The sequence below is a fragment of the Piliocolobus tephrosceles genome, chromosome 1 (genome assembly GCF_002776525.5).
Source record: "Piliocolobus tephrosceles isolate RC106 chromosome 1, ASM277652v3, whole genome shotgun sequence".
NCBI classification, from domain to species: domain Eukaryota; kingdom Metazoa; phylum Chordata; class Mammalia; order Primates; family Cercopithecidae; genus Piliocolobus; species Piliocolobus tephrosceles.
In genome coordinates this window covers 196,919,185-196,933,353 of record NC_045434.1, presented here as the reverse complement: position 1 = coordinate 196,933,353, position 14,169 = coordinate 196,919,185, and the positions used below count along the sequence as shown (strand labels likewise).

Here is a 14,169-nt window from a genome sequence, read left to right as displayed (position 1 = left end):
CTAGGGGTAGGAGCATATTTTAGGGGACGAGCGACACATCCCTCGGCTTCCAGAAGTCGTATGGGGCTAAACGTGGAGAGTAACAAGCAGGGAGACGCGACGAATATCAGGCTCAGGGATCTCCAAACGCAGCCAACTCCTCCCGGGGACACAGACCCCGCGGGGACACGGTCTCGACAGAGGGGAGTGTGCTCCGCGGGATCTGAGCTAGCGCCCGCCAGCGCCCCGCCCACTCGGGGGCCGCCCTCCCCTTGCCACCCGGCTGGACCCGCCTCCCGACGGTGCGCGGAGGTGCGGCTCGGTGCGCAGCTGCGGAGGATCGCTTCCGGGGGGCGGGTCAGCGGAAGTGAGGGCGGTAGAAGCTGGGCGGCCCACGGTGGAAGGAGGGGCCGTGAGGTGAGAGAGTCCCGGAGCCCGAGACTGAGGTGAGAAAGGTTCTAGGGCGGCGTGGAGACGGGAGCGCGGCCTTCCAGCCCGTTAGTAGACTGGGTCTACGTGCCAGGCGCTGTGCGGAGCTCGCGGCTCCTGTTCCCGCGCGAGTTCTCGCGGGAGCCGCTGGTGTCCGTTTCACTTGGACCGGGGGAAACTGAGTCCCCGAAGGGTACTTGCTCGTCGGAGTCCCCCAGCAAACAGTGACCAAGCTAGACCTGAGACTTCTAGTTTCGGCTTCGCTGCTTGACGGGCCGGGCTGTCCCGCCGCGCATTCTGAGACCTGGCCGCGGCTCGGAGGCTTCCGCGCACTCGGGTCCAGGGCCTGTGGGTCCAAGGGCCGCTGGGCAGGCGGCGAGGACTTGGCCGACCTTGGCCCAGGTCGGGGCGGCTGCCGCGGGGGAGGGGCGGCGCGCCCTGACCTGTCCCCGCAGGGAGAGGGTCCACGCGGGTCTCCGGGCGCTGCTACGCGCGGCAAAGTTTGACTGAGCGCGGCGGCCTCCGTGGGGTCCCCCGGGACCAGGGGTGCTGAGCGGGGCCCTGCGCTGGAGGAGCTCCCGGTCTCCTGAGGGGGACAAGACCCACCGGTGCTGCCAGAGAACGGGGGAAGATCTTCTAGCCAGTGAGACTTGGGGGCGGGGGTGACAGCTGAGTTGGTGTTCTCCATCATTCGTTTAGTTAGTTCAGCGCGTTGAAACGCTCACTGTGTCCTAGGCAGATACCGTGCTGTGCGCGGGGATCACAGTTATCTAGTTCCTCTCGCGAGGACTCCGAGGGACAGGCAGGGTGCTGCGGAGCGCACAGGAAAGGACCTGACCCTGTCGCAGGGAAGGAAGGTGATGCTTGAGCTGAGCTCTGAGGAATGACGAAGAATGAGCTCGGCGAAGGGGGTGCTGGTGTTTGATGCAGGGCTCACAGGTGGGCCCAGTGTTGGGGGTTGAGGGCCAGTGTGACTGGAGGGCAAGGGGAGAGCAGGAGGGCTGGCTGCGAAATGTGCAGGCCTTGGTACTCGGTGAGTGTGGTCTAGAGAGGGCAGAGAAAGATGGGTTTGAGACTGATTGTGGATTTTATCACAATGTGTTGGCTTTAGTAAGCCAGTTTTAAACGGAAGAGCGAAGAGCGATGTGATTAACAGTGTGTTTGGGAAGGATTCCTCTGGCTGTGTGTGAGGGTTAGGCCCAGCTGGGTCTTTGGAGGTAAGGTCGGAGAGAAAGTGGCAGTAAGCACTGTTAGTGCAATTCGCAGCTGACACGGACATTCAGCACAGAGCCTGGCACACAGAGGGACTCTGATAATAAAGGCTTGAACTGGGCCGAGAAGACGGAGCCCAGGCAGGAGGTGGCAGGACCTAGACCAGGCTTTGGGTGCTTTCCACTGGCATGACCACTGAGTGACCTTAGACAAGTGCCTTCCCCTCTCCAACTTCCTTTCCCCATGTGTATCGTAAAGTGAATGACCCCTCCTCTCCTACGGGTAGAAGAGGGGACCCTCCACGGGAAGTCTCCAGAAAGAGCTGCTTTGTCAGTCTAGTCTGTCCCCCGTTCAGAGCCTGTCCAGGGCTCCCCAGTGACTTCTCACCGGACCTCATGACTTGACCCCTACTTTAGTAGCTTTATTATGCTCTGTTCCTCTTTCCACATCCTTCACCCTCCTGTGCTGGACCTGTGCTCTTGCTGTTTTGTCTTCATTTCCTACTCCCTCGAAACTCATACAGGGCACTAGGGCCAGAGCTGTGACCTCATCTGGCCACCTGCCTAGTGATATTCAGCCTTTGCTAGAAGTACGTATTCATGTCCTATCACTCTGCTGGACAGCGAGTTCCTCGAGAGCATGACTGTGTCTAACTCCCCCCATAACCCCTACAGTGCCCAGCACAAGGCCTGGCACAAGTGGGTACTGTTGGTGTTTGATGAACAAGTGAATGAATGAGCACACTGCATCTGCTACCATGCAAGAACTGCTATGAAGAGCAGTCAGATGTCACCTCACCCATCTGTGTCATGTTTTAACAGTTCGTTAAGCACTCAACCCCATTTCACTCACTGACCCTTAAGGTAGCCTCCAGTGGCAGCTTTTCCTATCCCCTTTTTCCAGATGGAAAAACCAGTGTTCAGCAAAGTTAAATAACTTGCCTGTAGCTACAAAGCCAGAAGGTGGCTGAGCCAGGATAAACTTTTTTGGCTCTTTTCCTCTATAGCTCGGGAGACTGAGATTGGCATGAGCTGGTGTTTGTTCTCCTATTTTTCTCTGATCTCTCCCCTTGCAAGGGCCCAGCAGTGCTTTTACGTCTCATCTTCAAGAATGAATCCTGGGCTTGGATAGTACCTATAACTTGGCTCGATGAGCTTTCTAGCTACCAAAGGGTTCTATTTGCATCTTCAGAGAAATCTTGGTGTTAGTCATGGCTCTGCAGGGCCTGGTTTTGTGGGGCTTGTGTGGTGACCATTGAATCCCCGCTGTGGGGGGTTGTTTCACAAGAGGGAAATCTGGTGCTCCTCCAGATGGCCTGATATGAAGGAGTCACGCCTCCCACCTCCCGGAGCTGCCCTGTGGCTGCCTTGTCCTTCAAGTGCAGGAGCTGGTTCACGTGTCGGGAATGGAAGCCAGTGTGGTAAGGGGCATTCCCACAGCAGGGGTACGGTGGGGGAAGGTTGGGTGCTGGGCCTGCTGAGGTACAGTATAAGGTTCTGAGACTCTCCAATTGAGCACTCCTTTCTCCAGCGGCCTGGAATTGGAGCAAGGCCACCATTTCACTCCCTCTCCCTAAGAAGAACCAACTATGATCCTGGGGCACTTCAAGAGTCAGTGTATGTCTGCCTTTCTGTACAGAGGGCTGGAAAGAAAGCCTGGATAATCTCTACACTTAGCTACTTCCTCTTCCCTTCACTGACCCCCCCAACATTGACTGCCTTAGCAGCAGCAGGTATTCCCTTGGGTGGCTGGCCAGGGTGTATGTAGGCTGGCAACTGGGGAATCTGCCCTCACTATAATTGAGAGTTGACTTGCCCCTAGAGTGTGCCCTGTCCCTAGGTTTGTGGAATTCAGTCTCCCTGCTAGAGAGGAGAGGACAGGGACGGTAGTTGGATTCAGTCTCTGAGGTTGTGACTGTCTCTCTTTCTTTGCTCCAGACCATACCAATCTGGCAAAACAAGCCGCATGGGGCTGCTCGAAGTGTAGTAAGAAGAATTGGGACCAACCTACCCTTGAAGCCGTGTCCCCGGGCGTCCTTCGAGGTGAGTATGTTAGAAGGGCAGGAGGGCAGAGGCTCAGAGTGCTGCTTCTGTACCCCAAACCCCTCGGTACTGCCCAAGTAGGTTGTTTCCTGGTCACTTTTCATTCTGTTATGAAATATTTGTTAAGTGCTTTTATAATAGATCCTGGTCACTGTGCCTTCCTGAGTGCATACAAACCTGTGACCACAAGGAACCTGACAGGTCTCCACATGGGACAGTGAGTGTTGTGATTTTTGAGTTGAACTCTGCTTTTCTTCACCAGCCCTAAGAATTGGCCATGTCGCCAGTATTTTTATTTATTTTATTAATTTTTTAGATGAGGTCTCCCTATGATGCCCAGGCTAAGTCTTAAACTCCTGGGCTCAAGCAGTCCTCCTGCCTCAGCCTCCCATGTAGCTGGGATTACAGGCACAAGCCACCATGCCCAGCTCCACTATTTTTAGTGTTTCTCTGAGGCCATAATTCCTCAGCCTGCTCTTTTTGGCCAATCTGGGCATCCTTTACTGGGGTACTTCGGTCTTACCTCTGTGTCTAGGGATCCTTTAGCACCCACTCTGCAGCAGAGATTCCTGCCTGGCCCAGGTTTCTTGAGACCCCTTCTGTGGTAGAAAGCGAAGTAGCATTTATTACTCCCAGCTGCCTCCCTCTAGGAACTAATGGTTAAGCACCAGCCCGAAACTATATGGTTCAGTTCTGTGCATTTGGGGAGCTGGGACACAAAATAAATACTTCTGCTTTCTACCCACACAGAGGAGATAGAAATATGTGCATAAAAGGATGTGGCCCAGGTAGAAACAGAAACGAAGGAGCCAAATCTGTATAAAAGATGCTAAGCAGCAGAGTCTGTAGGAACTGGATCTGGAATTAGACAAGGTGTCAGGGTTGGTATTAGGTCAGGAATAGAGTTGGAAGTATATGTGTTGCAGGGGTGGGGGGCAGGAAAAGCTGTCCCAGTATACAGATTGCCAGCTATCCAGAATTGCCTAAAGGTCCTGGGCAGGAACTGGCCCTAACTGCCTCAGAAGCATCAGGAAAAAAAAGGGAGACAGCTAGGGAGCGTGGCTCACTCCATGGAGGCTGCCCCCACACTTGGCTGTACCCTTTGGCCAGATGCTGGCGGAGACGGTCAAGGGCACAGGCTCTCACAGAGCAGGAATATATGTGAGTAGTATTAGTAATGCTAGATAACATTTACTGAGCACATACTATGTGTCAGGCACTGTGCTGAGTACTTTGTGTTTACTCATTTAATTGCCAAGAGCAAAGGAGCATTCAGCGGTAATCAGGAAAACAAATGGAGGCTTCCCCCGAATGGCCTGTTTTAGCACTAGTTCCTGGGTCAGTGGAAGTTCTTCTCTGTGTGACCTTGGAGTATCACTTCACTCCTGTGAGTCCCAGGTTTCCTATCTGAATGCAGGAGCTATCAATCCTGGATCCATCCACGATACCAAATAATTTGTAGCAGAAACAGCTGAATTTTACTTGTATGTAGATATGCATTTATTACTATTATTAAATTACTTTAAATATTAAGGGACTCTTACCAATTTATTTTGAAAATTTAAGCACATGAAAATATTAAAATTATGAAAAGTAAAAGGAAAATAAATTACCTATAATTACACAGTAATAATACAGTAACTATTAATGTCTTAGTGTAGTCCTCTCTTTTTCTAGATAGATGTTTTTTACTTTGTTGTAATCACAGTCAACATGATTGAATCCTAATTTTTCACTTTACTCAACATCTCTAGGTTGTTGCTCATTTGGGTTGAGGAGCTATTTTAATTATGGTTCCTTTTGTATAATTAATTTCTTTTTATTTAAATCTAAATATATTCAAGTTATCAGGTTTGTTTAAAACACCATTGCTGTGACAATGTCGATCTCAGTTAGCTATACAAGATTATAAAGAGCTAGTCAGGAAAAATTTCCTATTGCTGTAACAGGTTGTTGATGACCTTGTACTTGTATTTTCACCAGAGGGCACAGTGGTTTTAGACAGTAGCCATCTCTGTTAAAAGGTGACTCAGGCCTGTCCCACTGAAGACAGAACTGTTTGTAATCCCATGGACTCTCATGCATCTGGCCTCTTTTTGTTTTTATTTTGAGACAGAGTCTGGCTCTGTTGTCCACGCTAGAGTGCAGTGGCACAATCTCGGCTCACTGCAACCTCTGCCTCCCAGGTTCAAGCCATCCTCCCACCTCAGCCTCCTGAATAGCTGGGACTACAGGCGTATACCACCATACCCAGATAATTTTTGTATTTTTCTTTTTGGTAGAGCAGGGTTTTGCCATGTTGCCCAGACTGATCTCAAACTCTTGGTCTCAAGCATTCTGCCTGCCTCGGCCTCCCAAATGCTGGGATTACAGGTGTGAGCCACCATGCCTGACTATCATCAGGCCTCTATTCAATGTTTTCGACCAGGAACCTTCTTCTGCCCCCTCTAGGAAGCCTTCCTGACTCCCAGTGCCAGATTAGGTACCCCTCCTGTGTATTCTGCAGTTTCTGATTGGCTTATCATGGCGTCTGTAAATGTTGATGAATTTTGCTTCTCCATAGACCCTGCCCAACATCTCTGACCTGTGTTTGAGAGATGTGCCCCCAGTCCCTACCCTGGCTGACATCGCCTGGATTGCTGCAGATGAAGAGGAGACATATGCCCGGGTCAGGTAGTTGAGGCAGTAGCTGGTCTGCTAAGGAATGGAGAACTTCCCAGAAGAGGTGAAGGCAGCAAGGAGAGAGGAATGAGAACTGTGGGGGCTCAGAGAGGAGCAGAACCTTACTGTGCTACTCTTATAGGAGTGGGGGAAGGAACTTCAGGAGCACAGTGGCTTGCCATTTCTAACTGACCTACTTGGTTTTCCCTGGTCCAGGAGTGATACGCGCCCCCTGAGGCACACCTGGAAACCCAGCCCTCTGATTGTCATGCAGCGCAATGCCTCCGTTCCCAACCTGCGTGGGTCCGAGGAGAGGCTTCTGGCCCTGAAGAAGCCAGCCCTGCCAGCCCTAAGCCGCACCACTGAGCTGCAGGATGAGCTGAGCCACTTGCGCAGCCAGATTGCAAAGATAGTGGCAGCTGATGCAGGTAGGAGCCCCTGTGCCAGGGCCAGAACATAACAGGCTGTTCCTTTCCCCTGGCTCTTGGGCAGGATAGGGGTAAAGAAAATGGTAGTCCTTGGTTTGGAGGTACTTAGGTTCCGGGCCCTGGAGTTGTCTTGAAACCTGGCTAGCCTATAGTGCCTCTTAGATGGTTTCCACCAGCCATTTTGGGCTGAATGGTTTGGTTAGGAACAAAATCTTCACTTTTTTTTTTTTTTTTTTTTTTTTTTTGGGGTTGTTTTGAGGCGGAGTCTCGCTCTGTCGCCCGGACTGGAGTGCAGTGGCCGGATCTCAGCTCACTGCAAGCTCTGCCTCCCGGGTTTATGCCATTCTCCTGCCTCAGCCTCCGGAGTAGCTGGGACTACAGGCGCCCGCCACCTCGCCCGGCTAGTTTTTTTGTATTTTTTTAGTAGAGACGGGGTTTCACCGTGTTAGCCAGGATGGTCTCGATCTCCTGACCTCGTGGTCCACCCGTCTCGGCCTCCCAAAGTGCTGGGATTACAGGCTTGAGCCACCGCGCCCGGCCCAAAATCTTCACTTAACCTGTGACCCCAGGCAGAGTCCCTCCCTTAGCCCCAAAACTGACACCCTCTTCCAAGTGTCTTTAAGATCACATCTTACATAAGCCCACGGTAGCTTTTTTTTTTTCTCCCTCAGTCTTGCTCTGTCGCCCAGGCTGGAGTGCAGTGGCACGATCTCGGCTCACTGCAACCTCTGTCTTCCAGGGTGCAAGTGATTCTCCTGCCTCAGCCTCCTGAGTAGCTGGGACTACAGGGATGGGCCACCAGGCCTGGCTAATTTTTTTTTTTTTTTTTTGAGGCGGAGTCTCACTCTGTCGCCCAGGCCGGAGTGCAGTGGCACGATCTTGGCTCACTGCAAGCTCCACCTCCTGGGTTCACGCCATTCTCCTGCCTCAGCCTCTTGAGTAGCTGGGACTACAGGCGCCCGCCACCATGCCCGGCTAATTTTTTTGTATTTTTAGTAGAGACGGGGTTTCACCATGTTAGCCAGGATGGTCTCGATCTCCTGACCTCGTGATCCGCCCGCCTCGGCCTCCTAAAGTGCTGGGATTACAGGCGTGAGCCACCCCGCCTGGCTTTAATTTTTATATTTTTAGTAGAGACAGAGCTTCACCATGTTGGCCAGGCTGGTCTTGTATTCCTGACCTCAGATGACCCACCTGCCTCAGTCTTTCAGAGTGCTGGGATTATAGGCGTGAGCCACTGAGCCTGGCCAACTTTCCTTTTTTTGGAGACAGGATCCTGGGTCTTGCTCTGTTGCCCAGGCTGGAGTGTAGTGGCACAATCTTGGCTCACTGCAACCTCTGCCTCCCAGGCTCAAGCGATTCTCATGCCTCAGCCTTCTGAATAGGTGGAATTACAGGTGTGCACCACCACGCCTGGCTAATTTTTGTATTTTTAGTAGAGATGGGGTTTTGCCATATTAGGCTAGTCTCGAACTCCTGGCCTCAAGTAATCCACCCAGCTTGGCCTTCTGAAGTGCTAAGATTACAGGCATGAGCTACCATGCCCGCTGGCTTTCCTTTTCTTTTTGTTTTTGAAACAGTCTCACTCTGTCACCCAGGTTGGAGTGTGGTGGCGTAGTCTTGGCTCACTGCAACCTCCACCTCCCAAGTTCAAGCAATTCTCGTGCCTCTGCCTCCCGAGTAGCTGGGATTATAGGCGCACACTACCATGCTCAGCTAATTTTTTGTATTTTTAGTAGAGATAGGGTTTCACCATTGCCCAGGCTGGTCTCAAACTCCTGAGCTCAAGCAGTCCGCCTGCCTCAGCCTCCCAAAACGCTAGGATTACAGCCATGAGCCACCGCACCCTGCTTTCCTTTTCAATACAAGTAAACATATCCCTCACCACCACTGAGACTTACCCTTTTTAAGCACCTATCTTCCCTCGCCTTGTCGTTTCTACCAGGGATCACAATTGGCTTTACCACTTCAGTTCTCATACTGAGAGTGACATTGTCCCCATGCCCCACCCTGCAAAGTGGCGAGTTGCATGACATTATGTTACGTTTTCTTATCTCAAATTAGTGGACTTTTTTGGTGGAAGGAGAATTTCATAAAGTTGGAGATTTTGGCCTTAAAAATACAGTGGCCGGGCACTGTGGCTCACGCCTGTAATCCCAACACTTTGGAAGGCTGAGGCGGGTGGATCACCTGAGGTCAGGAGTTCGAGACCAGCCTGGCCAACATGATGAAACCCTGTCTCTACAAAAAATACAAAAATTAGCCGGGCGTGGCAGCGTGTGCCTGTAATCCCAGCTACTTGGGAGGCTGAGGCACAAGACTCACTTGAACCTGGGAGGCGGAGGCAGAGGCAGAGGCAGAGGTGGAGCTTGCAGTGAGCTAAAGTTGCACCACTGCACTCCAGCATGGGCAACAGAGTGAGACTCTGTCTCAAAAAAAAAAAAAGGTCCACTATGCAAACAAGCCCTGTAACCCACCCCTCCAGCTTTCTGTCTACAGTTAAAGCAGAACCACTGGAAATGGATGGGAAGCCTGCCTTGACCAGAGGCATGGACCACCAACAGGTGGATCTCTCCCAAGATGCTCAGGGCTTATCTTCATATTCCTCCCATCCTCATTTTTTCACTCTGCATTGACTCAGAGTCATAGCTCCGAAATTTATCAGTTGGTAGGACACATGAAAATCATGGTATTCTTTGAAATCTTCATGTATTTAATTTCTTCACATGGAAGTTTTATGAAGAATTGCACTGAAACTCCATTTATATTTCTTGGCTACTTTTTTTGTCATCCAAGAGACAAACTGAAGTAACATGTTTTTTAGAAACATAGTTTTTAGTGTATTTAGTGTTTTCAAAGTATTTTTAGAAATGTAGAAATTAAGGAAATTCTCTCCACTGAAATTTGGGAAGGTTGGGAGGTCACCGTTCTCGTTTTGCTCGGAACATGTCTTCTTGAATCACAGATAGCAAGATTCAAAGGAGCATAGTCAAAAGCACTAGCCTAGTTAGAGAAAAGGACAAATTCAGGCCTTAGCTGTCACTGCTGCTTTGGCCTATGACAGGGCTATCCACAGCCTACTGTGGAATGGGAGTTTTAAATGCCAAGGCCTTTATGGGCTGGGTTTTCCTGCCCTCCTGAAACACTGGAAAAGCCCAGTGCTTCTATAGCTTTCTGAGCCCCTGAGTGAGAAGCATAGTGGAATGACCCTCCAGTGGATACAGATACCATCCTGGCTCTCCCAGACTGTCATGGTGTCAGCCCAGGAAATGAATGTTCAGTAGGCAGGGCTGTGGGGAGAAGATATTCCTACTGTGTTCTAGCCCCAATGTCCATCCATGCCTATTGTTTTCTCTTTCAGCTTCGGCTTCATTAACGCCAGATTTCTTATCTCCAGGAAGTTCAAATGTCTCTTCTCCCTTACCTTGTTTTGGATCCTCATTCCACTCTACAACTTCCTTTGTCATTAGTGACATCACCGAGGAGACAGAGGTGGAGGTCCCTGAGCTTCCATCAGTCCCCCTGCTTTGTTCTGCCAGCCCTGAATGTTGCAAACCAGAACACAAAGCTACCTGCAGTTCGTCTGAAGAGGATGACTGCATCTCTTTGTCCAAGGCCAGCAGCTTTGCAGACATGATGGGTATCCTGAAGGACTTTCACCGAATGAAACAGAGCCAAGATCTGTAAGTATCTGATGAGGAGCTCTAGTATCTAATTACTCTGAGTTGCCCATGGCCAATGATCTAATGCAACATACTTACATAGTAAGTTCTTAGTAGTACCATATGTTATGTCATTCATAAAGCTTGCTGACTACCTGCTTGCCAGTGCCTGGGGCCCCAGTTTGGGGAAAGAGCAACACTTTACATTTATTGGGTTAGGTCTCCCCAACCAAATATGAGGCTAGTAGGGATTTTTACAAGACGGCTCATCTAATCCAACTTCTGTCCTCAGGTGGCTTTACCACTTTAGTTCTCGTACTGCTAGTGACAATATCTTCATGCCCCACCCTTCAAAGTGAGGGGTTGCATGACATTATGTTTTGTTATGTTTTCTTATCTCAAATTGGTAGGCTTTTTTGGTGGGAGGAGAATTTCATAAAGTTGGAGATTTCTACTTTAAAATACAGTGGTCCATTGTGCAAACCAACCCTGCATATTCAGTGATTTGAGAACAAGGCTTTTGAGACTCGCCAGTAGTTCCGAAACCTAGCTGCCCATCAGAATTGCTCGGATTTGTTAAAAATACACCTTTAACTTAATAAAGTAGAACCCCAAGGAGTGGAGCTCTAGGTTTTTCCGATGGAGTATGAGGGACTTTGGGGAATACCTACCTTGAAAAACTTTATCTGGCAAAGAAGCCTCAGGGAATCACCCCATTGCATAGTGTTTCTCCAGTTGTGGGTTGTGGTTTCAGCAGCTGCACAGGACTCACCAGAGGAGCTTGGTTTGAATGTAGGTTCCTGGGCATTTGAGAGCCAGACCTTGATGGCCAGCGCCCAGCTTGTGCAGCTCTGTTTGTTAATGCAGATGAAAAACTGTTTTGGGGACAGGGAAGTGAGGTCTTCTCCTGAGTTGATGTTAAGTTCCCGTTAAAGGGAAAGTTACTTGCCCTGGATCCCTTTTTGTCTCCTGGGATCCATTTCCCTCTGAAAAGTAGACCAGGCTAAGTGACTCCCTCATTGCCTCCTGGCAGTTGACCCATTTAGGGAAGTCACTCTTAACCTTCCTTCACTGGCCCTAGTCAGGTTGGTCATACTCACCCATATCTCTTTGGTCTTCCACGTTCCCAAATTCAGTTGCTGCTGCTTTTGGTCTTCTCTGAGCTGTTTTCTTCTGAACACAATGTTTTTTAGGTTGACTCTCAAACTTTCTCTTACTTGCCCTTTGGACCAAATTAGATTCAAGACCCTTATTGCCAGCCCCCTCCTCCCACTTGTGTCTTCGGATCAGAAGGAGCTGGGTCAGTGAATAAGAATGGGAAAGTACCCCCATCAGCAAAGGTTCAGATATGTCACCAACCAAACGCAGTCCCGCTTGTTGCTTTGAAGGTTGAATAATCAGTCTTGGCTCTTATATTTAGCTTACTCCCCAGTAAAACACCTTGAGGATGAATGTATATAAGTTCACTAGGATATCAAGCAACTGTTTTCCAGGTATCTAGGACCCTCTTATATGATGTATCAGATAACTTGGGCCTACTTTAGTCTGGAGTTGGTTTTGTTCCCATGCGTTTCTTGTGTGAAAGTTTTGCTCTAACTCTGGTTCTCATAAAAAAATCATCTCCCCTGAAGGGGAGACCAGGAAGTAGGAAATCCCAAGCACACCTTTCCCCCAGACCTATTAGGGGTCAGAATAGCCAAGAGTCATCAGTCACTTCCCCTGCTGACCCTCTGGGGACATGCTACTAAGAAAACATAGGGCCAGAAGGTTAGCCACCAGCGGCCAACTCTAACCGATTGATGGTCCTTTACTTTGCCCACACTTTATAGCTATTTCAGGAAACAGTAAAGCATTCTAGTTAAGAGATCTGGAACCAGCTAGTTTGGTTTTGAACTCTGGATTCACCGCTTACTTGCTCAGTGACTAGTGACCTTGGGCAACTTGTATAACCTTTCTGTGCTTCAATTTCCTTATCTGTGAAAGGGAATTGTAATAGCACCTACCTCGTAAGATTGTTGTGAGGATTCCATGAGATAATGTATTCAAATATATACAACACTACCCAGGAAAGAGTAAGTACTCAAGCTATTATTGGGTCTCTAGGAACCGGAGTTCACTGAAGGAGGAAGACCCTGCTGTGCTTATCTCTGAGGTCCTACGAAGGAAGTTTGCTCTAAAGGAAGAAGATATCAGTAGAAAAGGAAACTGACAACCCTCTGCTCTGCAAACTCAGTCTCATGCTCCTGGAATACCTTCAATAGCTGCCTTCCTCACCACAGATGTTTCTGCCTCTAAAGGAGAAATCTTCTGCAACAGTTTTGCTGACAAGCTAGAGCTTGGACTGAAAGAGAAGAGCTGGATTATATGTTTCCCAGACTTCAAACCCTAGCAGAAGCTAAGGCTTGTGATTTGACCTGAGACATTTGTTTCAGGTAATTTTGTGTACAATGAAGTATCTCAGTTTAAAGGGTAAGAGAGAAATTGTTTCTGGTTTTTCCTTGCTCCTGTGTGAAAACAGGTCCAAAATGACTGACTGACTTCACTGCATTAGACCCTATAACTGGTCTCACAAGACACTTTGTGCCCAGCTGTCACTCACTCTCAGCAGCTTCCTTGCAGCAGAGCAGGGCTGAGGGGAAGGGGCTATAAATGTTTGTATACATGTTCACAGGGCATGGAAAATCTTATGCTGCTCCATCATAAACGTACACCAATGCCCAGCAATCACCCTTCTCATTTCCTTGTCTAGATGTAGAGGTCAGGCTGCTGAACCAGCCAACACATGGGCTACTGCTGGGAAGCCTGGGCTGTTTTTTTTCTTAAACACATTTTATATTACTGAACAACCAAATCTACCCTCCATTGGCCCTGAGGCCTTATCAGTTCCACTGATTAAAAACTTTCTCTTTCACGGACTTTAAGCCCAGTAAGAAAGAGAAAGGAGGAGGGGGAAAGAGCATACCATCTTTCTTCCAGGCCCTTGACTGCTCCTTTGGGTTGGGCCAAGGTTTGTACCTACCACACCATGCATGACTCAGATGCCCTCAGGTCCCTTTCTCTATGGTATGTATACTGTGTGTGTTTGGGTTGAAGCACTACCTGACATTAAAGGAAGGACTTGGAGAGAGAATGCATTTGCTATGTCCATCTCTTGAGTTGTGATTACCCAGTATCCTTCAGGGGATAGGATTACTGTTCATTTTAAAGTGTATGAACTTAAACAGGCTACTGGCTTCTCCTCTTTCCTTATAAGGTCCTGCCCTTCTAGGGGGTTTCTTCCCCCTTTCTGTAGAGATTTTGCCCTATACTCTTTTTCTTTTTTTTAGAAACAGTATCTAGCTCTGTAATGCCCAGGCCGGAGTGCAGTGGTGGGATCATTAGCTAACTGCAGCCTCCAAACTCCTGGGCTCAAGTGAGCCTCCCACCTTAACCTCCTGAGTAGCTGGGACTACAGGTATGCACCACCACACCCAGGAAATATTTTAATTTTTTTGTAGAGATGGGGTCTTGTATGTTGCCCAGGCTGGTCTTGAACTCCTGGTCTCAAGCAAACCTCCCACCTCAGCCTCCCAGAGCACTGAGATTACAGACATGAGCCACCGCACTAAGCCCCATACATTCCTTAAAAAGCAGGTCTTCCAGAAAAATGACCGGAGAGATGACATAGAACACAAAAGTAGAATTTAACATTTAAATTAGGCCAGGCACAGTGGCTCACACCTCTAATCACAGCACTTTGGGAGTTCAAGATCAGCC

General features: G+C 49.3%; 1 protein-coding gene across 5 annotated transcripts; it reads left to right on the top strand.

Moving 5' to 3' along the window:
* The first annotated feature begins 279 nt into the window (after positions 1-279).
* On the top strand, positions 280-13,547 carry MTFR1L (mitochondrial fission regulator 1 like). Of its 5 annotated transcripts, none has more exons than XM_031934501.1 (7): positions 280-425; positions 2,931-3,040; positions 3,558-3,662; positions 6,226-6,335; positions 6,540-6,751; positions 10,222-10,434; positions 12,517-13,547. In XM_031934501.1, exons 2-6 carry the CDS (start codon positions 3,026-3,028, stop codon positions 10,386-10,388), a joined length of 609 nt encoding a protein of 202 aa, XP_031790361.1. In that variant the 5' UTR covers positions 280-425; positions 2,931-3,025; the 3' UTR covers positions 10,389-10,434; positions 12,517-13,547. The 5 variants fall into 5 exon arrangements, with proteins under 5 accessions (XP_031790361.1, XP_023075354.1, XP_023075351.1 ...); XM_023219586.2 differs by having other exon boundaries at positions 10,149-10,434; XM_023219583.2 differs by having other exon boundaries at positions 10,113-10,434.
* Positions 13,548-14,169: the final 622 nt, after the last annotated feature.

What these genes read in the sequence shown, in the direction of transcription:
- MTFR1L (XM_023219583.2), top strand. An exon ending in GAGACATATGCCCGGGTCAG is followed by an intron (nt 6,336 to 6,539) that starts GTAGTTGAGGCA and finishes TCCCTGGTCCAG; the next exon opens with GAGTGATACGCGCCCCCTGA. An exon ending in GATAGTGGCAGCTGATGCAG is followed by an intron (nt 6,752 to 10,112) that starts GTAGGAGCCCCT and finishes TTTCTCTTTCAG; the next exon opens with CTTCGGCTTCATTAACGCCA.